Here is a 21,950-nt window from a genome sequence, read left to right as displayed (position 1 = left end):
GATAGCATCCTTTGTTGGAAAAAATAATATGGATGATACGTGAGAGGATTATTGGAGCATATGATTGACACTTGGGAGAAAATGAGCGGTCCGTATGGCCTATGCTTAAATATATTGAATTATTAATGAGTTCAGTTGTGTTGGTTTACATGTCGATTAAGAATTCATGGTCTCTTGTTTTTTGATTTGATATCAAGAATTGAGATTAAAACAATAAAAGCATATTCATATTCATCTTTGAAAACATCCCAATCTATAGGAAAATGTTAGCAGCCATAAAGTCATATTTGACCCTGTAATAGGGAGAACTAATGAAAAGTTCCTTATAAAACTTTTTTCCTAATTATTAAGGATATTTTTTATATTATAAGGGCGAAAAACCAAAAAGGAGTCACACTTCACGAGGGTTTTAATAAAATAAAAAAAAATCCTTAACAATAAAGAAAGTATTCCTGATAATAAAAAGTGCGCTTAATTATAAAGAAAGTTGTTTAAGCATTTTTTAATTAAAAAATATTGCAAGGTGTTGGAGTCCTATTAGATTAACAATGTGATTATGTAAATCCTAGTGGATTTAGGAATATCTCTTATATTTCTATTAGGAGTTGATTACTTATTAAGAGCTGTAATCCCAAAAGGGTAAGGAATTAATCTTCTATACTACTATAAATAAAGGCACAATGGGGTAGAATAGAACACATCCATAATTACACATCTCTCTCTTCTCTCTCTATGCCGCACCTCCTCTCTCTCTCTCTGGCCTCCATACTTGTTCAGTAAATTATGCCTACAACACGTTATCAACACGCTCTTGACGATGTGGTAAAGAGAGTTTGATCTTCAATCTGGAGAGTATTATATTTTAATCATTCTTTTTATGATTAATTTATTATTTTATTAAATTGAACTACATGCTATTGATTCAATTTTTTTTTTTTTTTTTTTTTTTTTGTTGAATGTGTTACAACGTATTGGAGATGCAATTCTGGCTTTACAAGAAGGATCTCCTACAAATTCAAAGACTTTTATTTTTTTTTTCTACCAATCAAGTACGCTTAAAATAAAGGAAGATATTTGAAACGTTCACGAAGTATGAAAACATTCACCATGATGCATGAACCCCTCTATGTTTATATTTTCCTTACGATGTATTGTATATGTTTATATATTATATATATATTTGTTTCATGCATTACATAATTAAATTGCTATGTGGAATTGTGAGTCAATGTATATAAAATAAATTAGAAGCAAATCTAGGGTTTGTAAAACCCTACCTATGTCGAGAAAAAATAAAAAAAAAAATTACATAGGGCACTATGCGACACTACCCCCGCAGCACCCACCGTGGCACCATGGACCACCGCTGGCATGAAGCCCAGTCGAGTGGATCACACGGCAGCACCTTTTGGGTTTGCTGCACTGACATCCCAAGGCCCTAGGGCCTAACCTGACTGATGGACATGCAGTCCATTTACCCAAACCAAAAGCCTGCAGCTTCGGCCTGATGTTCTGCGCGTCGTTAGCCCACTGGGCTTATGCCATGTTGCCCCGTCCCGTTACCGACAGCCCAGTCTGGTAGGTTTTGCCCCTGCCACGGTCCACTAAACTCGGCCCTAGCTTCGGTTGGGCCTTGTGTGACCCAAACCCGCAAGCCAGCTTAGCTGGACTTGCTTCCCACGCGAACGCACAGGCCAGCAATCTGCTGGGCCTGAACACATGCCCCCCGATTAGGCCCAACACACCAGCTTACCCAGCTGGGCTTTTGCAGCCTTACCACCTTGCCTTTTACTCACGGCACCCAACCCAAATTTTTAGACTATGGTATTTTCGACCCAATGCTCTTATTTAGCATTTTTTAAGTAATTTAAACCCGAATGTTATTATTATTTTTACTTCTACAATCAACCTTGTATGGCCCGATTTATTGAATTAATTAAAAATGACCTACAGTCTATTAATCTGATAATGAATCCAAAAGTATTAACCTGAAATCACTTTTGGATATTAACGATTCAATAATTTATTTTTATACTTTGAACCATTGACATACTTTCGTAGTAACGAAGTTCTCACACTTGAGTTCTAGAAGAAACTCAAAGCCACTAGACTTAAATCAGCATATTGCATTATGTGTTTTTGCAGGAACCTCTCTTTTATGAACTAAACGTTCATAAACTAAATTGAACCTGTAGTTTCAAATTTAGTGTCTTTCAAACCCGAAGTTTTCATAAAACAATACACCCATGAAAAACCCGACGTTTTTCATGAAAACCATGTCTTAGAACTCGAATGTTCTAACTTTGATGCTTATGGATGATTCATTCCCATAGCACCAATCACAATCTTATTCCCTCCAATTTAGTGGATTGTCGAACCGTCACAAGTTCGATTTCCCTTATTTGGATGTTTCTAATAGAAACCACATTATGTGGGGTACAAGACAATGCTTAAAGCACACCATGATTACGTCCATGAATGAGTACGATTCTGAAGTTTATAAATCCGATCGAATTCTGACTGGAGAATACTTTTCTCGTCCTTCCATATTTCTAACTCTCTCCTAAAGCAACAGTGTAGAAAGCGGAAGTTTACCACATTCTCGGATCTAATTACTACCACAAATGTGAGAGAACGGTATAGACTCAATTCGGTTGGAGTCTACCGAATAGCTCGACCCAGTTCGGTTAAAGCCTACCGAATGGTGATGCACTGCTTTGGCAGGGATACACTGAATGGCCTACTCTTTCACAATCCAATTTCGAGTTTGTTTTTAAAACATATGGTAGAATCAGGATCATTGGCACCTAATACCTAAAAACTTTAAGAATAAGGGATAATATTTCCAAACCTTACCCCTGCAGAATCTACTTCCGTCTCGATGGAATAGATCATTGGTTATGCACATGTTCGTGCCCCTACCAATGTTCTTAAGGAGTACCATTCTAGTAGTCAATATGTGAGACTAATTTTGCTTTATCAAACACCGTTGGAAGAGAAAAATTTTGACATAGATGGCTTTGTTGGCCGAATCCCCTTAGTAAACCATTTACTTTGTGAACATTTTTCTATGTTCTTGGATTCAAGTTTGGTGTATGTTTTACTTATGGATAATCTTATTGATATTGTCCTCGAATATGAGTTAATTGAATCATGTTTGTTATACATGTGACCGATTCAATTAAACAGGTGATTAGGTAGGAATGTGGGGAAGTTAGTTGTCTGGATGAATGCAATACTACGCACACTAACTTTACACCTAAATCACATCTCTAACAACGACTTCAGGTTTATCTAACCTGATTAAGAGTATTGGCATGCTCCTCGTTGTATGAATGGTACTGCATCACCATTTAAAGGACCTTAAATTCTCCCTGTCATTGAGTTTTTAAGGATATTCGAGATAATAGTGATCATTAATGAAACCATTGAAGAAAATAGAGTGAAATATCTTTGCACCACCTCTAAAAATGAGTCTACAACTTTGATTTGGGGCCAATAGGCTGTCTCCCAACTGGGAACACACCACATATGATCGGCCTAGAACCTGGTGATTGAGCAGTTTACTTGCTTTGGCATGACCTTTTGGGACACTTAGGTAGGACAATGATGTTACGACGCATCTTCTTACCCGAAGTAAGGATCTTGTGCCTACAAGCACACTTTGTCAAGCTGCTCATTAGGGAAATTGATTTTCTATATCATTCCTCGCAAAGATACGAAATCACCCATTTTTCACAGTGGATTCAAGGGAATATAAGTGAACTAATCCAACCAAAATGCAAACCATATAAATACTTATGGTTTTGGTTGATGAATCGACAAAGTGGTCACATGTTTATCCACACACATTGTTGCTAAACCTTATGTCCCATTAAGGGCTCATCGCCCTACTTATCCCTTAAGGTCTGGGAGACTGGATAATGCCAGAGAGTTTATATCGACTGTTTTCGATAAAGTATTGCATGTATTTTGGGTTTATAATTAAACATCAAATTCCCATGTTCACCCCAAATAGCCTTGCCTAGTGACCATAAAGCACAAATTAAATTACCACTCGGATTTTGGTAAACGTACCAAGTTTTCAGTTTCTGCCTAGGGCTATGCAATCTTGTACGCAATTATGTTGGTCTGCCTTGAGGCCCATTGCCACCTAACCTATATGACGTTATAGTTGGTTACTGGGTACAAACCTGACGTTTTTCATATTTATGCATTTGGGGGTGCATTCCATTTGCCAAGTTGCGCCCCTCAACGTACCAACATGGGTCCTCAAAGAAGGATGTGAATCTTTGTTAATTATGATTCTCCTTCACCTTCGCTCTTAAAGCCCTTGCATGCGATCTCTTTATCGCTCATTTGCGAGTTGTCACTTTAATGAGACTAGGGTTGGTTCGGTTTGGAATCTCGTACAGAAAATAGGATCCCAAATCCCGAACCAACATTTTTCAAGATAAGATTCTGAAAACCGAAACCAAACCGATATTTCGATAATCCTGAATTTTGGGATTCCCGAAAAAATTTTGGGATTTTAGTACGGTTTGGGATTCATTGACCTTCCTCAAATTCATTAACATGGCCGTTGTCTCCCGGAAGCTCAAGGCTTAGAACTAGATTGAGATCAGGAACCACCGTCGTCCTCAACGAGCTCATGGAGGTGCGATATTCAATGATGGCGGCTTCTAAGTTCTTACAGCGACCATTTTTCACAAATCCAAGGAGAAATTGAGTCTAGGGTCTATGATGGTACGAGAGAGAACTCGAGAGCTCAAGTCTAAGTTGTAGAGAAGGTGGCTATTGCTAAGTGAGTGGTTTATGGGGGATTGAGTTGCAGCGAAGGTGGCTATGGCTATGTGAATGATTTATGGGGGATTCATTTACAAAGGAAGGTGCGACTAGGGTTTAGAAGAGGGATAAAGCAAAAACAGGGGAGGCCATTCGAAGCAATTAGAGAGAGAATGGATAAGCCAAACGACACTGATAGGGTTGGATAGAAATAGAGGAATGCACGACATCTTTTAGCTATTATACAACCAATAAATTGGCTCAGGATCGGTATTTTTTCGGTATGGTTTGGGATTTTTTTCCAACCCTAAATGAGATAGTCTTCCTTCGTTAAGGGGAGATACAAACATCAACATTCCTATAGAACGGCGCGAATTTGTGTGGACGTTGTCCACTATGTCTCGTATCGATCCATGTACCGCATAAGTGTAATAAGCAAGTGCAATGTATTCTAGCTTTTAGAATGTTGCTCCAGACACATTCTTCTGATCTAGCTAAAGTGACGAGATCATATACCAACTGCAAACATGCTTGCAATGATAGACAAACTTAACGGACATCGAGTCAACATCCCTGGAGGGTGTGCGCCCCTGTTAGACGGTTTGGACGGTCTGGTACACAAGCGGATAACCAATCAATCCATCTTGCCCTGGAGCATGACAAATCATTCAGTTCGTAGGATTTATTTCCCTAAAAAAGGAAGACATAGCATAACAATGAATTTATTCTTGATCGCTGTCTCAAATCATTTCCATCTCATGAGATTAATTTGGATTACTCCCGAGACTTGAAGTTCTTGGTCCAGTATACTAGTTTGGATGAGTTAAATGGAATTAAAATGAGATTACCATCGATGATATTTTCACTTATATGGTAGCTACCGACATAAATGAAAAGCGACGATATCGAATTATGTTCCGTTAATTAAGTGACAACGTAGAATTGATTAGACAACCGAAATTACAATCCAAGTTAAATTCTTTACCAAAGTGTGTTTGGACCTGTCGTTCCTACACTGCCCAAGGTAACCCTGTTATGTTACAAATGGAAAAGCAAGCGTTATGAGATAAATGAAATAGTGCGATATGATGCACACCTTACAGCGCAATGCTTCTCTTAAACGTCAAGTGATTCGTAACAGCATTATGAAATGTGGTTAATGATTTTTCCATGGGGATATAATTATGAAGATTTACATGTAAGTTCCCGAAGAATTACTTGGACTGGTTCAAATAGTTCTAAACCACGAAACACCCTCTTAACTTGTTTGAGGCGTTCACTTGCAATCCGACGGATGTGGTATACCCATCTAAGTGATTATTTGATCAGTCAGATATATGAATTATGCCTTTGCGTGTTAAACTATGAAGTCTTATTCCGAATTGCTAGAGTTACAGTTTAAGTCACTGACACGAATCTCACTAAGACTTTAGAAGAGCTTAAGAAAACTGCCTCGCACCTAAAGATGGAATTTGAGATGAAGGATCTTACGAAAACTTGTTTATGCCTTGACCTGAAGTTCAAGCGTTGTTATGACGGTACCTTAGTCTACCAATCGAACTATACCCTGAATGTGTTACCTTTGAGTATTCATTTGATTGTCCATACGTTATATGCAAATGAAACCCTTGAAGAGGTTATGGAATCTGAAATTTCATATCTAAATTCAACTTTGCGCTTCATTGTACTTAGCTCATTGTATTAGACATGACATCTCATTCGCTGTTAAGATGCAGCATTGCGCCTACACGTAACTACTGAATTGGTATTAAAGACATACCCTGAAGGTACTACGTGGGCAAATCCCGATGCATCTCCAATAAATCCAACCCCCTAATCCTCGAAATGATGCTTGCCTTGTTTGTTATGCTGACGTTAGTTACTTATCAAACCCACATAAGGAAAAATCCCCAAATGGTTATGTCTTTACCGTTAGGGATATCGTAATATCTTGGAGGTCCATGATATGACCTTAGTTGCGAAATCTTCAAATTGTTCCAAGAATCACCTCACTTCACTACACCACAAGTGAGACATGGTTAAGAGTTCTTGTTAAGCATATTCGAAGTACTTGATGTTTTCATCAATCGTTGAGTCCCAACAACGATCCATGAAGACTATGCTGCATGTATCCACCCGACCAAGACATGATACATCAATTAAGTCAACGCCAAGACATATTGCATCTACATCTACATCAGCAAAACATCAGGAGATTAAAGTCATGCAAGATGATCCCAGACAACCTTGCCGACCTCTACATGACGTCACTGCCGAAGTCAACCTTCTAGAAGCTTGTCCGAGGAATTGGTATGCCTAACTATCATATGTAATGCTTGTAGTTCTCATTTGGAAATTAGTCAAACTCAAGGGGAGTATCCAGAATTATACTCACTTAATCTTAATGTACTCTTTTTCCCTACAATTATGAGCATTTTTCCCCACTGGGTTTTTACTACCTAACTAGGTTTTAACGAGGCACCCATCCTGGGCTGATCATACCTTTATGAGCTTTTGTACTTGCGTCCAAAAGATGTATAGTTTTGACTTAATGCAACTTCCCACTTTTCTCCATAGACTATGGGTTTTTCCCCACCTTAGGTTTTACCATAGCAAGATTTTGTGAGTTTTACCTTTTTATGCATTCTTCCGTTGATCTGAGACTCGCACTCGCTCATTGTGCTGACAACTTCATCAACTGAACTTACTTCATTACTGAAGACCTGATGCACCATTTACTTAAGTATTTACACACTCAATGGGGAGTGTTGCAGTCCTATTAGATTAGGAATGTGATTGTGAAAATCCTAGTAGATCTAAGAATATCTTTTATATTCCTATTAGGAGTTGATTACCTATTAAGCGTTGTAATCCTAAAAGGGTAAGGAATTAACCTTCCATACTACTATAAATAAAGGCACAATGGGGTGGAATAGAACACATCCACAATTACACATCTCTCTCTTCTCTCTCTATGCCGCACCTCCTATCTCTCTCTGGCCTCCATACTTGTTCAGTAAATTATGCCTACAACACAAGGGACTTTTTTTTTTCCTACCAAAAATGTGGTTGTGCAGATTATATCATCTCCTATGCATATGGAGTAAAATAAGACTTTTAATTTTTAACTCTTATGCATAAGAGAAGGATTAAGGGGGATGTAATCAAATAAGGATTTTAAAGGGTTTTAAAAGACTTCAGAATCTTGGTGTAGTCAATTAGGATTTTACAAGATTTTAAAAGAGTCTATTCAAATACAGGGGTAGTCGATTAAAGGATTTTGAAAGACTCTAGAATCCTTATGTAGTCAACTAGGATTTTAAAAGATTTTTGTAGAGTCCAAGCAAATTTATAGGTATTCAAAAATTCATAGATTTTGAAGGATTTCATTCAATAAGAGATTTTATAGGATTTGATAATGAATGGTAAGAATAACAAAATCCTACCTCCAACCCTAGGATTTCTTTTCAACCCCTCACTTTCTTTTTCTCTCTCCCACACTACAACTCGAGCTTTCTTTCTCACTCTATTTTCTCCGAGAAACCCATCTTTCCTTCCTTCCTTCTGGGTCTCAACCACCCACCCCATCCTTTCAATATACAATCAATATAGCATTGTATACGATCGTATACAAAGATAGCAAAGTTGATCATCCCTTTGAAGATAGGACTTGAAGAAGGCGAGAGAGGGGGTGTGGATAATTGAAGGGTTTGAGTTGCATTTGCTGATGGACTCTTTCATTTTTCCTACCTTTGCAGCATCCATTCTTCTCTCCGGCATTTGTTGATGGACTCCTTCGTTTTTCCTACCTTTGCATCATCCATTCCTCTCTCTCTCTCTCTCTCTCTCGAATAAAAGGAATCGCTTTTTAGAAAAAGCCAAAAGCCGAAAGCGCTTTCATGAATGAATGATTATGGTGGAAGGTTTCTGCCGTGGAGGACCATGGACATGGAGGATAGGGGTTACTTGGGAGAACCGGGCACATTTCTTCATTTACTTTTAGGTTTAATCTTATGTTTTATATAAAAATAAATTTTAAAATGGCAAGAGAGTCTCTCAAAATCCATTCAAATCCTTAATCAAAGTCCATAAGAATCCTTTCAAATCTTTAATCAAAATCCATAAGAATCCTTAAAAATCCATTTGAAAGTTGTAAGGATTCTACAATCCTTTGAAACTTGTCACTTTAAAAAGTCTTTTAAAATCCTATAAAATCCAAATTGACTACACCCCCCTAAGTCAAATTTAAGGGCATGTTTGTTTCACATTCTTAAGTGGGATTTGACTAGCTAAGATTATTATTCCATATTTAGTATGCTTAAGGACTAACTTAAATGAGCATAGTCTAGACTCATGTGGACTCCTGGCCTCGTTAGATTGTCCAAACTAGTCTCATGTTGAACCATGGGATTGCTAAGGATCTTTCCTCACTATGCTACCTCCACATTTCCTCATCTCTCTCTGTCTCTCTTTACGTTCCCTCCTTCGCCTTTCCTCATCTCTCTTTGTCTCTCCATCCCTCTCTACTTGATCAAAGCTCATGGGAAAATTAATCGATAAGCTTCTATCTGAGGTCACCTCTGATGCTGCGAATCTCAAACCAGATGGGTTCTACAATCTCTTGATTTCTCTGCCTAATCAAGCTTGGCTCTTCTACGACGGCCTTTATAGAGTCGTCAATCTCTATCTTCAGGTATCGTAACCTGAGCGCGAGAGGAGCACTAGCAATTTGAGTCTTTTTAGGGTTTTTCTTGGGTATTTTTATTTGTAATAATCAAAATTTTCTCTTTGTTATTGGGAAATCTTTGTAGCTTTGAATGGGGGGTAAGCTTTTATTATTGGAAATTCGGCTATTCTACAAGTTGCAGAGAAGCACTAGCAATCATGAAGAATAAGAGGGTTATATTAATTTTGATATTTTTAATAGGAAAGAAATTAAATTATAATAATAATTTATTGTTAGTCCAGCTTCTTGACACAGTTCCAAATGCATCATTAAGTTAATCCAGCTTAGTCTAATCTAAGCCAATCTAGGTTAGTCCCTGAACCTAGTACAATCTGAGATAATCCGGTAAAACAAAGAATCCAAAAAAAAAGTTTAAAGCCAAATTTACCCTCTTATAAAATGACATCTAAGGATCCAAAAAAAAAAAAGGAAAACTAATGAAAATGACTTGAAAACTTCAAATTTTAACGATAAGGACATAATACAAGATAAAGTGAATAGTACCAGGATTGACTTTTTAGTGTAAAATTGTGGTTTTTCGTTAAAGTGAACTGTACTGGGAGCTTTTCATTAAAGTTCCCTAAAAAAAAAGATTGAAAGGATTTTCTGTTCACCATCTCTCTACAACTCTCAATTCCTTCGAATAAGTATTTTCTTCATTTTCTATTTTGTCTAGTTTGGCCATATATAATCGTTGTTTAAAACATTTTACTAATAAAATAATTATTTAAAATTTGAAAAACGAAATGGGAGACCAGAAGAAGGAATTAGAGTTTGAGTAGTGGGATTGGGTTATCACAATTTTGGGAATGGGGTATGAGGATGAAATTTTTGGAATGCAGCATGAGGCTTGATCGTGGGATTTGAAAATGGGGGAAGGTGGTTGAGTTGGGGTCTACAGAGAAGGAAGGACTAGATTATGAAATTCTAATCAGAACAAAAAGCGGAAAGGCCATGGAGCTAAGTGGAGGCTCAAATGGGCTTCTCACTCTAATATTTATTCTTATGAAAAATTGAAAAAAAAAACTTAAACATATATTAAAGGTCATTTTAGGAATAATAGTGGATTAGGAAATAGTATTTTAATTGTTTAAATTTTTGTAGTGTGTGAGATTATAATATGGGTAAAAAAATAGGACAATGATCTAGCAGAACTCTTTGTAATTTTATATAGCAACAAAGTTATATATAACCTCAACTTTTCCAGTACATTAGAGACCGAATAAGTCAAATTTAAAGTCGTATCTCATTTTTAACTTTTTAGATTCATTGGAGATAATTAATTTAGCGTCATATTCCCACTTTAACTTTTAACTTTTTCGATTTAATGGAGATAATTGAATTTTTTTCTTGAACTTAAAAAGAAAAAATCCTTTTGGGCCTCCAATTTTCATGGCCTCTAATTTTCGGAAACGCAATATACTCATATTTTCCGAAGTAGAAAATGCGTACGGTGACTGCTGAGTCCTACCTGGACACAAACTCGGAAACCCCCAGCAGAGTCCAAAAACACGACACCCCCTCTCTTCAGTAGCTCAGTTCGACGATTTGATGAACCAAGCAATCCGATTGGTACGATCCCTTTCTCACGCACTTTGAATTCCTTTAATCTTCTATGTAATCGGTTAATCAACGTTGTTAATCATGATTAACTCTCTGCAAACGTCTGCATGGATTTTGTATGCTTCGTGTTTGTAACGGAAATTATTTAGGGTTTTTGGTTTGATTTTCACTGCATGTCTCTTCATGGTGTACCGTAACTCTGGATGTTTTCGTTTCTGACTTTCTGTTATCGCCTGTTTGGTTGGCTAGAAAGATTTAGGCTAAAAGAATAAAAGATTTATTTTCAGATTCCATGTGTTCTCAATTATTCTTGTTATTTAAGTTCTAGAGTAAACGAAAAGGTGTGCAATCCTAAATTACGTAAAAAAATATTTGATTCTGTTGGTGAAGCTTATTCTGTTGGTGGTGTTCAACGATACAAACTACCAGAGGTTAATTAAATTTAGTTCGTATTCCTTTTTTTATCAGTATTTTGTATTAGTTCTTTTGATATTTGTTCTATGTCTGGTTCAAATAATCAATTTATTTTGGTATATATTCAAGTAACCAATGAATTTAAAACAAGATAACATGTGTTACAATATTATTCAGCATGTTATTGCGTAAGGTGTGGAAATTTGAGTGAAGCCACACAATGTGTCAATATTCCCTAGATCAAACCGCTTACCGTACTTGCCTCGGGTCCCTTTACTTAAGCAAAATGGAGGGTAACGTGATGTTGTAAAGATATCTCATCCTTACTAGTCAAGATTCAAGTACTTTCAGTCAATAAAAGTAAATAGTTAGGAAATTAAAACACTTGGGTTAGGGCTCTATATCATTAGGGCAAGTTGATTGTGTTTTTTATTTTGATTAAAAGAATGTGCAGAATAGAATAGTGATTGAGGATTGTTTTTGGTATTCAGAGGGAACGGATCAATTTCGTCCGCTTTAGTATTCGGAAATTTTGTATGAACTTATGAGTACCGTGAAGCTAGGGTTTTATCTATGAAAATCGAATTTGTGTTTGGTTTCTTCCAAATATGGATTTACCTTTGACTTAATTATGATGTTTAAGAAGTATTAGGCAAAAGAGAAAGATCGTATAAATGCGTGACAAGAGAAATTAACGATGTAGCATTCAGCCCGTCTTTGTCTCAAACGGCTTTGCTTGTGTTTTTTTAATGTCAGTTTACTGTGGTTAACCTTGTTGGATAATGGCCAAATGTTTCCTTGTTTTGTGCCTTGTTTTGTGGCTTAAATTGCTCCATGTTTTGTGGCTTTTTCAAAGCCATGTTTTGTGGTTTTTTCAAAGCCATGTTTTGTGGCTTTTTCAAAGCCATGTTTTGTGGGAGAAGGCTTGGATTAAGAAAAGCATAAAAAGAGAGCATTTAGCAAAACAAGGATACGGATGGGAGAGAAGGAAAGCATCCAAAAGAGATGGTGTGAGCATTTGGCTCTACCATGGGCATGGGTGAGAGAAATCAAGAGAGCTAGAGTGAAAGATCTCTTGTGAAAGAACTCTTGGGGTAGAGTGAGGCTTTTGGGAAAATTCTATGAGTGGGTGTACAAGGGTTATGGGATTGGGTTATGTCGATTTAACTCATGTGTAACTTGTACTGTTTTTCTCATAGTGAAGAGCAATATCTCTCCGAGGACGTAGGCAGGTTTTTGCCGAACCTCGTAAATTTCTCGGTGTCTTTATTTCTTGTATTTTAAACTATTCAACTGTGTGTGATTTTGGTGAGGTTGTAATCTGAATCTCGGTTCCGCACTAACGAACGGGCCAAGGCACAACAAACCTCTAATCTTAACGGTTTTCTTACTTTTGAAGATTGATTGCAATTGAAGGAGAAGAAGATTTAGTTGAGAGTGCGATGGATCAAGAAAGGAGAACAAATAAGTTACTTGCAAACAAAAATAGTATTCTATACATGGACCTCAAGGACATCATTAGGAACCATGCCCTCGAGTTCCTACCTGCTAAATCACTTCTCAGGTTCACTGGAGTTTGTAGGGACTGGAAGCTCGATATCAAAACTCCTTTCTTTGCCCACAAGCAGTCAAATAGTTTTCGTGGAATATCGGGATTCTTTTATCAATCCAATGCAGGCCCTCCTTCATTCATCTCTATCAATCCGAATGCATATGGTGTTCCAGACCCATCTCTAAAGTTCTTGCCCGAGCCAGTTGACATACGAGCTTCTTCGAATGGATTACTTTGCTGCCAGGGACGTGATGGCTATAAGGCTTACTACATTTGCAATCCTGTTACAAGGAAGTGGACAAAACTTCCCAAGCCAAACGCGGATCACGGACATGACCCTGCTATTGTTCTCATCTTTGAACCTTCTCTGCTCAATTTTGTGGCCGAGTACAAGCTCGTGTGTGCTTTTCCATCAGTTGATTTCGACAATGGATATGAATTCGAGATTTATTCCTCTAGGGAGGAGTCTTGGAGGGTTTCCGGTGAGATTTTCTTTGGCAAGAGCACTCTCTTGCCAAGATCCGGTGTTCATGTGAACGACATAGTTTATTGGCCGGCATTGAGTGGTCGGATTCTTGTTTTTGACCTGAAGATGGAGCGTGCTCAACAACTTAACAGAGGATATGGGACCCTTGGTATGATGGATGGAAAGCTTTGTTCTACGTATTCTCAACCTCCCACACTAGTTGTACGAACGTTGTGTAACGCCTACACAAACACAATGGCGATGGGCAGCAATGTCAAGTCATGGGTAACGAAACATCAGATCAAACTGTCCGCTCCGATGTCATCTGGAACCGGTTATGGTCTAAAGTCTCGTAGTGTAGTGTTTGGCAGTGGAAATGTGATCATGTTTCGGGGTGGCGGAAAAATGCATGTTTACGACATCAAGACTAAAGAAATTCAATGTGTTTGTGATGAACTTAATTCGAGTGGGAGGCTTGTTTCTCACGTGAACAGTCTTGTGGAGCTCTAGCTGGTGTGCAAGGCATGAAGAAGTTGGGTGGTTTTGTTTTGAACTAAATAGTAAATATGCTTTTCTTTTGGTCAATAATTCGTAAACTGCTTATTTCTAATTAGCTGTTTTTTTTTTTTTTTTGAGCCAAAACATTTGCTAAAATACCATTTTTTAAAAAAATGATATTTTCGAGAATTTGGAATGTAATCTTCAAAATGTACTACACATTAACGTTCTATTTATTCGGTACATGTTATATAGTAAAACTTTTGTGAATCAAACACTAATTGACCTCACCAACATTTCCTCTGGCTGAAGGCCAATCTTAGTCGTACATGTGGCACAGGAAGAGTCGGTGCAAATAATTGGCATCAGAGGGAATATTACACCACCTCGAAGTAGAATTCTCCCTCTATTAAGGTCTAATTTGGTACTGAAGTGATTCTGAAAAAAACTGGTATAAAAAAAAAGTTAGGAGCTGTTTTTGTGTTTGGTAAATATTCAGCTTCATCTTTTTTTCACAGTTTTGGGTGAAAAAAACTGTGAAAAAAAGCCAAAAACAAGAAGCTGCAAAACCCAGCTTTAAAAAATTGACTTTTTTTATATCTGTTTTACATAAAAGTTTACCAATTTCAAAAGCACTTTTACAAAAAAGTTTACCAAACACTCTACTACTTTATTTCATAGCTACTTATTTTCACAGTATAGCAGAAATAGTTTTTTTTTTCAAAGTACAATAATACCAAACCAGCCTTAAGTCTCTTCAGCTATCCTCTTCTTTCATTTTTCCCTTTTTTAAATTTTTATAAAAGTATTAAAAAAATATTAACGTAATTTAATTACGACCAAGAAAATAAAGAGAATCTTTGTCCCACGACCTCGTACGCTGTGCTATGCTTTTAACTGCTCTCAAGAGTCTCCCACTCTGTATAGACTTTTCAGTTTTTATCAAGCTCTGAGTCTCTCTCTACTTCGACGCAGCGTTTCGATCGCCGGTATGCTTCGCAGGCCTACGACGGCAGTCACGGTAAGCTTATCGGTATATTTCATTGTTTACTTCTTCAACTTTTAGAATGAGAAACTTCTCTGTTTTTTATAGATTTTATATGGGTTTTCTGGAGAATATTGAATCTTTCAGGACGTGCATGAGTGGGGTCTTTCTGGGGTTTTTCCTATCATTTCTGATCGTTGATCTGCCTCTGTTTAATAGGTTTTGATTGATCGTTGATGGGTTCATTCGTATATGTTTATTCTGGGTTTCTTGTTTAAATAGTAAGCTCTCTGTTTGTTTGTTCAATTTTATTGTTGTTATTTACCCTTTTTGATTTGTTTGGTTACTGAGAAACCCAGAGAAATTGAAGGAAAACTGGGATTTGAAGCCATTGTATTATGGATTTTGGATTTGATTTTTGAAAAAAAAAAGATTTATTCTTTGTTGGGTTTTGTTACTTTTCTCCATATTTCAAAACCCATGTTTAAATTTAGTTAATCAAGATATCAGAACACCTAATTGAAGCAATCAAACGAAGACTTGGGGGGTTTTGTTGTGATCTGATAGTGTATATTTGGTTTGCTTTCTTTTGTGCCAAGCAACCATAATTGAATACCAGGGTTTAATCTAGCTGCTGTATTGTTTTCCTCTCGTTTGAAAGTTGTGATTTTTTATGTCTTGATGTTTGGGAAATTCAGTTATCTGCATTGAATGATTTTTCACTGTGCAGCTGTGAGCTTTGAGGATCCTATCATGGATAGCGATAAAGATGTTGGCAATGACTCTGATTCTTTTGTCATTGTGAGCAATGCCAATTCTGTGTGCAGTGATTCTGAAAGTGTCGTGGGTACTGATTCTGAAAATTATGTCATTGTGAGTCCTCAAAACAATGTAGCTACAGATTCCGGAGAAGATCTATTTGTTGGAAGCACACAACAGTCGAAGAATGTGGAAAAGGACGCGTATGTGTGTTCTGACTCTGACTCTGGTGAGAGCACTTATTCTGAAGAAGTTCTATCTGATGAAAGTGAACAACATTTGAAGGAAGCGGATAATGCTAGTTATCTGAGTACCGATTCTGAAGTCTTTCTATTTGACGAAAGCGAACAGCAGTTGAAGAATGAGGATATGAGTACTGATTCTGTAGAAGAACTATCTGATGGATTCGGAAAACAGTTGAAGATTATGGATAATCAACATTACATGGATATTGTACTCCCTGGGAAACAGTTGAAGACGAGGAATTGTTCTTGTGAGGTATGCGATTGTTGACAGCTCAAAGGTTTGGTGTTGCTGTATTATTTATGGGATGTGTTTTCATTTATTTTATATTACTCTCATGCTGTTTTGATTAATTGATTTTGTATATGATATTACAATATCTACATATTTAATTTTTGCTGTCTGAAAGCTTGGATTCCAAACGCATTATTGGCTACTGCGTGTGTAACTAAATTAAGCAAGCTGTTATAAGATCCCTGTACACGACAATTTTATTTCCCCCTTTTTACGTTGTTTTGACGATGAATTGGAGGCGTTGGCATTGTTCATGTGATTAAATATTATCTTTAATTTTTTTTTCTCTGACATGCATCCTAATGATTATCTTTATATGCAGTTTTACACATATCCATGCAAAAGAATCCGTCGTGCACATGATTGTTCTGAACTTCCCCGTGACGAAAGGCTTTATAATAAGAAAATGGACATCAGTGATGTTGCAATGGAGAATGTTCTTCCTTTCCTCCCTGCGAAAATGTTGTGCAGGTTGAGAACTGTTAGCAGACTCTGGGATAAGTGGATTTTTAGTCCTTTCTTCAGTCACAAGCAAACTTACTACTTCAGGGAAATCTCCGGGCTTTTTTGTCAAGCCCCCGGTGGAAACCCTTACTTCCTCTCACTTGATAATGATGCTTACGGCATTCCCAGATCTTACCTCAGCTTCTTGCCCGAACCAGTTACTGTAAAGGCCACTTGCAATGGTCTGGTTTGCTGCCAGAGCGAAGACAGAGAAGATACCTACTACATTTGCAACCCTGTGAACATGAGATTTAGAAAGCTTCCCAAGTCAGGTTTATATCATGGGCCTGAGTCTTACGCGGCACTAGCCTTTGAGCCTTCTGTGCTTGACTTTGAAGTGTGTTTTCAACTTGTATGTGCCTTCTCTGTACCTGGTCATCCAGGTGTCCATTTTGATATGTACTCTTCAAGGTCAAGTGGTTGGGAACTCGCTGAGACGGTATGCTATGAACTGGAGACTACGGAGTTGGAAGGTTATACCCTCTATCTAAAGGGTGTACTCTTTTGGGAAACTTTAACTGGGGTCATTTTGGCTTTCGATGTGAAGGAGCAGCAATATGGTATTCTGCCACTCCCCTTCAGCACAGGACCACGCGGTGTTATTTCACAGATGAATGGAGAGCTGTGTTACATTTTGCCTCGTGTTGAATTCGGTCAGTTCTCCTTGGAGATTTACGGTAATATGGACATGAGCCTGAAGCAGAAAATTTATCTCGTCGGCCAGATTTTCACCTCTTTTGTGGACACAGTTAGGTTATTGGCTTGTGTGAATGATGATGTGATGCTAATTCTTGTCGGACAGAGGGTGATCGTGTATGGTGTGAAAGCCGGGGAGGAAAAAGTTTTGAAAATACTTGACTACGGCCTTGGTGCTGGTAATGAAAGGTATCTTCCATATGTGAACAGCCTTGTGCAGATCTAGTTCTCTCTGCCTTCCATTTTATTAGGTGGTTTATGTTTTGAACAAATTGGTTTGAAGTTTCTCTTGTCCATGGCTATGTAATTTGCCTTTGAGTTAGTACTCTAAAAGTACCTATTTCTCGTTGGCTTCTTGTAGACCTGGTGCCTTGATACTAAGTGCTTTTGTCAGATGGCGCTTTTGCTACCTCAAATGATAGTGTTTATAAATAATATGGTGCTTGATAATAAGCCCTGGTAATTTGGCAGTTCAGTTTTTGCTTCTCAAACAATGATTCTTTTTCTTTCTGTGTGCATAAAATGGCTTATATTCCAAGTGCTTTATGTGAAATTTCTTAAGAAATAAAAGCAGCGATGGAAACTCCCTACAAATTCGTAAGTAACTAACCGGAAATTCTGTTTCTATTCTTATGTGGCTTTTTGTCACCGAAGGACAGACTATTTGAATTTGGGACATTTTCTGACATTGTTGTACAAGATATGCCACGTGACATAAATTCATTCCAGGAAGTCCTTTTCCAGCCTTAGATTAGCGTGTGGGCTCCAGCCTAACACAAATAATTGGAATTACGTAAACATAGTGCAAAGAGCGGCTCACCCTGTTCAGTGGATATTAACACACCCAAAATTCAGAAATAATTAATCAACTCCTCCCGGTGGCGGATGCACATTAGGATCAAGGTACAACTAGGAGTTCGAAAAATATACATGTGAAAGTCTTCAGAATGTTTGATACAAGTGTGACAATATGCCTCTCGCATGTTGCGTCGACAACACTTGACAAATTCTCTCAATAGGACTCATCAGATTGCTTCGGATTTTTCAATATCTTTTTTACTTGTGTGCAACTTAGTTTGGCTGATGACAACAAATCCACCAAGTGTTCGACGAAATGCCCCAATGAGTAAATTAATTTATTTTTTTTGCACACTACATGCTCTGTTTCTATCTATAAAACTTGGACTTTAACACTATGATCCTCTCAAAATTCGAATCTTGGATCTGCCGCTGACTCCACCTCCAAAAAGGCTTAAAAAAAAAAAAAAGTATAGCTCACCTTACGAAATTCCTAGTTTAATGGAAAAAATTGAGCCTTGCAGTATGAGCTAATCATTTAATCAATCATTAAAAAGGGTTCAAAATTAAAATATATTCCGATGTTGGTAAAAATATTGAATGACGAAAAAAGGATTTTCACACTTCTTTTTAACCGTTAGCAATCTAAACATTATATTTTATTGTATTTTTGTTTCGGCGGTACACAAAACAAAATGATATATGAAGTGTTGTTCGCACATTTTTATTTAACTTCCACACAACTTTGTAAATTTTTATTCATTAATTATCTTCAATTCGATCGATCGACGATTGAAAATTAAAGGATATGTATAAGAGGTAAAAATAAGTATGTGTGAGACTAATGTTGAAATCATTTGTTAGTGGAGCACAAAGCATGTTTGTGCATTTCAATTTTGTAGATTTTGGAGTGGGAAGAACAAAAGCACAACAAGACAAAAACTGAACAATGGAATCCAACAATGAATTTTCCTTTTTCTTTTAATCTCTAGGAAAAACTGAAACAAAAAGAGACATGATAACTATCAGATAGATTCGGATGACGCAGTGCTAATGAAGTACAATTTTAGTTAGCCAATCTGAGGCCAACACGTGTTCAAACACCATCGGGCTTTCTCTGTTTTATGAGGGTTTATTTGTTTTTTTCTTCTTTACTCTGTGTTCAATTGCTTTGAGGGGTGTCTTCAACCAGAAACTTAAGAGATTTTAACGAATTTATAAATTTATAGATTTTTATAGAGTTTAATTGATTTATGGATATTTTATATAAAATTTTGATTAATTTCCTCGAAATCTCATGAGAAGATGTGAGATTTGTGGATAGTTAAAATGCAATACAAAATCTCTCTAATTCCTCAACTTTTTTAAATTCTTTAAAATCAAATTCTAATTAAAGATACCTGAAATATTATAAACTTCTTTAAAATCCTAATTAAATACATCCGGATTTATAAGGATTTTAATAAACTATCTTAAAATCTTGATTGCATACAAATAATTGCTTAAAATCTTGATTGAATACCATTATATTCATTGAAAGAATTAAAATCCTTCAAAATCTCAATTGAATACATCCCCTTAGTTACTGAGAAAGTAAGGAAAATGCAAGAAAAATGGGTCTGATTGTGTTTTGGGTTTAAATTTAATTTTTGAAAAAATGATCAATTTTTACCTAGAAACCCACATATTTCCTTTAATGGGTTTTGGGTTTCTTCAGAGAGGAGTTTTGGGTTTCTCTAGAAACCCTAGTTGAATTCTTTGAAACGTGATTGTTTTGACTAACATTTTGTTTTTGCAAAAATGGTGACTTCTGAGGACAATGAGGGGTTTGTCATCATTAATAAATGCAATTTTGATTGTTCTGGAGAAGTTGAACTTTTTTATGAATGTGGACAAGAAGAGTTTATGCATGATCCATCTCATGACCATGTGGTGAAAGTTGAGGTTGGCTACGGCTACGATGCAGTTTGTTGCTGGTTGATTAATTGTTTTTATTTTTGGAACATTCATGTTTAATAGATTACATTAATTTGGAGCCTATACATTTGCTTCATTTTCATGTGAATACAATTGTAAAACTTTGTTCTTGCAATAGAAGGTTACCGGATTTCATTTCCCTTACTTTGTTGGTTTAATGATGAACAGGCTTTGCCATTGTTCAACTTTTATCTATTTAGGCATCTTTCTAATGCGTTATATCTAGATATCGCAACAAAAGGATTGCTCCAGTACATGAAGCTTGGGAATATCCTGGACACAAAAGGCTCAAGCATACTGTGGAGATCAAAGATGTTACGGAGCATGCCCTTCCATTCCTCCTTGCAAAAGCACTCTCCCGGTTCAGAGCTGTTGGAAAATAGTGGGATGACCTGATTACCAGTCCTTTCTTAATGCACTGGTGCACAAGCAAGCTTACCATTTCCGCGACATCTATGGTCTCTTTTGTCAAGTCCCTGGCAAGCCTTTCTTTGTATCTCTTAACCGTGATTATGGCGTTCCCAGTCATTTCCTCAGCTTCTTGCCCGAACAAGTCACTGTTAGAACCATTTGCAATGGTCTGCCTTGCTGCCAAAGTTGTGATGGAGAGAACACCTACTACATTTGCAACCCCGCTACCAGGGAATGGAGGGCGTTTCCCAAGTCGAACTTCTTTCACGGCCCTGAACCTCCCCTAGCTCTAGCCTTTAAGCCTTCTGTGCTTAATTTTGCATAACAATTCTAACTCGTTTACGCCTTTTCTTTAATTGACCATCCGTTTATCTGTTTTGAGATCTACTTATCCTCATGGAGACTTGTTGATGCAGAATGCTATGAGCTGGATGCTTTGAAGTTGAATGGCGACGGGCTTTTTCTGAAAGGTGTAGCCTTTTGGGAAACTTCTGCTAGAGCGGCTTTAGCTTTTGATTTGAATGACGAGCAGTATGGTATTATGTCACTTTGTATTGACAGAGATGAATGGTGGGCTGTGTCACATTCTGACTTGAGAAAAAGAGTATGCATACACCCTGGACATCTATGGTGACCAGGATATGAGTCTGAAGCATCTGATTGCTCTTGGTCTTAAGTCCTTCAACAATTTTAACAAAGAGTTGATGGCATTGTCTTGCGTGAACAATGACGTGGTGATATTCGATTTTGGAGGAGACTGTATACTTATATTCTGAAGACAAGGAAGGCTGAAATTCTAAGAAGTAGTGACTGGATTGATGATGATGGATATGTAAGGTATCTTCCTTACCTAAACAACCTTGTGCACATTCGTCCTTCATACATGAGCAGCATACTTTCTGTGGATCTTGGTGCCAAGCTAGCTAGCTAAAGCTTCTTTCGACATCCTTAAAAAACGGTCGTGGTGTTGTGAATTAGTTGTTTTTTGTTCTCTGTTTTCCCACCTTCCACTCTTTCAGATTGGGTTTTTTATTTTAGGATATGATGATTTTTTGCAAGTCCAACTTTGAACTTGTTTTCAAACTTGTTTAGAAGTTCTTAGTTGAAATTTGTTCAAGGTCATAATGTTTAGTTTCTTGAACCACAAGTTATAATGTTCAGTTTCTTGGACCACAAGTCATAATGTTTGTTCAGGGGGTTTTAACTGTCGGTATGATATGCAGAGATCATGGAAACATCATTTGACAATCATGGACTGTGGGATCACCATTTTGAATGT

At 37.1% G+C, this 21,950-nt stretch overlaps 2 protein-coding genes and 1 pseudogene across 4 annotated transcripts; all 3 read left to right on the top strand.

Moving 5' to 3' along the window:
• The first annotated feature begins 10,983 nt into the window (after nt 1-10,983).
• On the top strand, nt 10,984-14,127 carry LOC137728662 (F-box protein At5g07610-like). Its single transcript, XM_068467391.1, has 2 exons — nt 10,984-11,083; nt 12,888-14,127. The coding sequence occupies exon 2, from the start codon at nt 12,931-12,933 to the stop codon at nt 14,014-14,016; it is 1,086 nt and encodes a 361-aa protein (XP_068323492.1). The 5' UTR covers nt 10,984-11,083; nt 12,888-12,930; the 3' UTR covers nt 14,017-14,127.
• Nucleotides 14,128-14,884: 757 nt separating this feature from the next.
• LOC137742653 (uncharacterized) lies at nt 14,885-17,975 on the top strand. 3 transcript variants are annotated; one of them, XM_068482594.1, is made up of 4 exons: nt 14,955-15,025; nt 15,209-15,270; nt 15,720-16,246; nt 16,608-17,975. In XM_068482594.1, exons 3-4 carry the CDS (start codon nt 15,743-15,745, stop codon nt 17,709-17,711), a joined length of 1,608 nt encoding a protein of 535 aa, XP_068338695.1. In that variant the 5' UTR covers nt 14,955-15,025; nt 15,209-15,270; nt 15,720-15,742; the 3' UTR covers nt 17,712-17,975. The 3 variants fall into 3 exon arrangements, with proteins under 3 accessions (XP_068338679.1, XP_068338687.1, XP_068338695.1); XM_068482578.1 differs by lacking the exon at nt 15,209-15,270 and having other exon boundaries at nt 14,885-15,025; XM_068482586.1 differs by lacking the exon at nt 15,209-15,270 and having other exon boundaries at nt 14,927-15,037.
• Nucleotides 17,976-20,083: 2,108 nt separating this feature from the next.
• Nucleotides 20,084-21,602, top strand: LOC137714443 (uncharacterized; annotated as a pseudogene).
• Nucleotides 21,603-21,950: the final 348 nt, after the last annotated feature.

This window comes from Pyrus communis, chromosome 1 (genome assembly GCF_963583255.1).
Source record: "Pyrus communis chromosome 1, drPyrComm1.1, whole genome shotgun sequence".
Taxonomy (NCBI): domain Eukaryota; kingdom Viridiplantae; phylum Streptophyta; class Magnoliopsida; order Rosales; family Rosaceae; genus Pyrus; species Pyrus communis.
This window is presented reverse-complemented; position numbering and strand designations above follow the sequence as displayed.

Bases quoted from the DNA above. Each gene is read 5' to 3' on its own strand.
- LOC137728662 (XM_068467391.1), top strand. From the start codon at position 12,931: ATGGATCAAGAAAGGAGAACAAATAAGTTACTTGCAAACAAAAATAGT.
- LOC137742653 (XM_068482578.1), top strand. From the start codon at position 15,743: ATGGATAGCGATAAAGATGTTGGCAATGACTCTGATTCTTTTGTCATT. The intron at 16,247-16,607 runs GTATGCGATTGT...CTTTATATGCAG, and splicing joins CGAGGAATTGTTCTTGTGAG to TTTTACACATATCCATGCAA.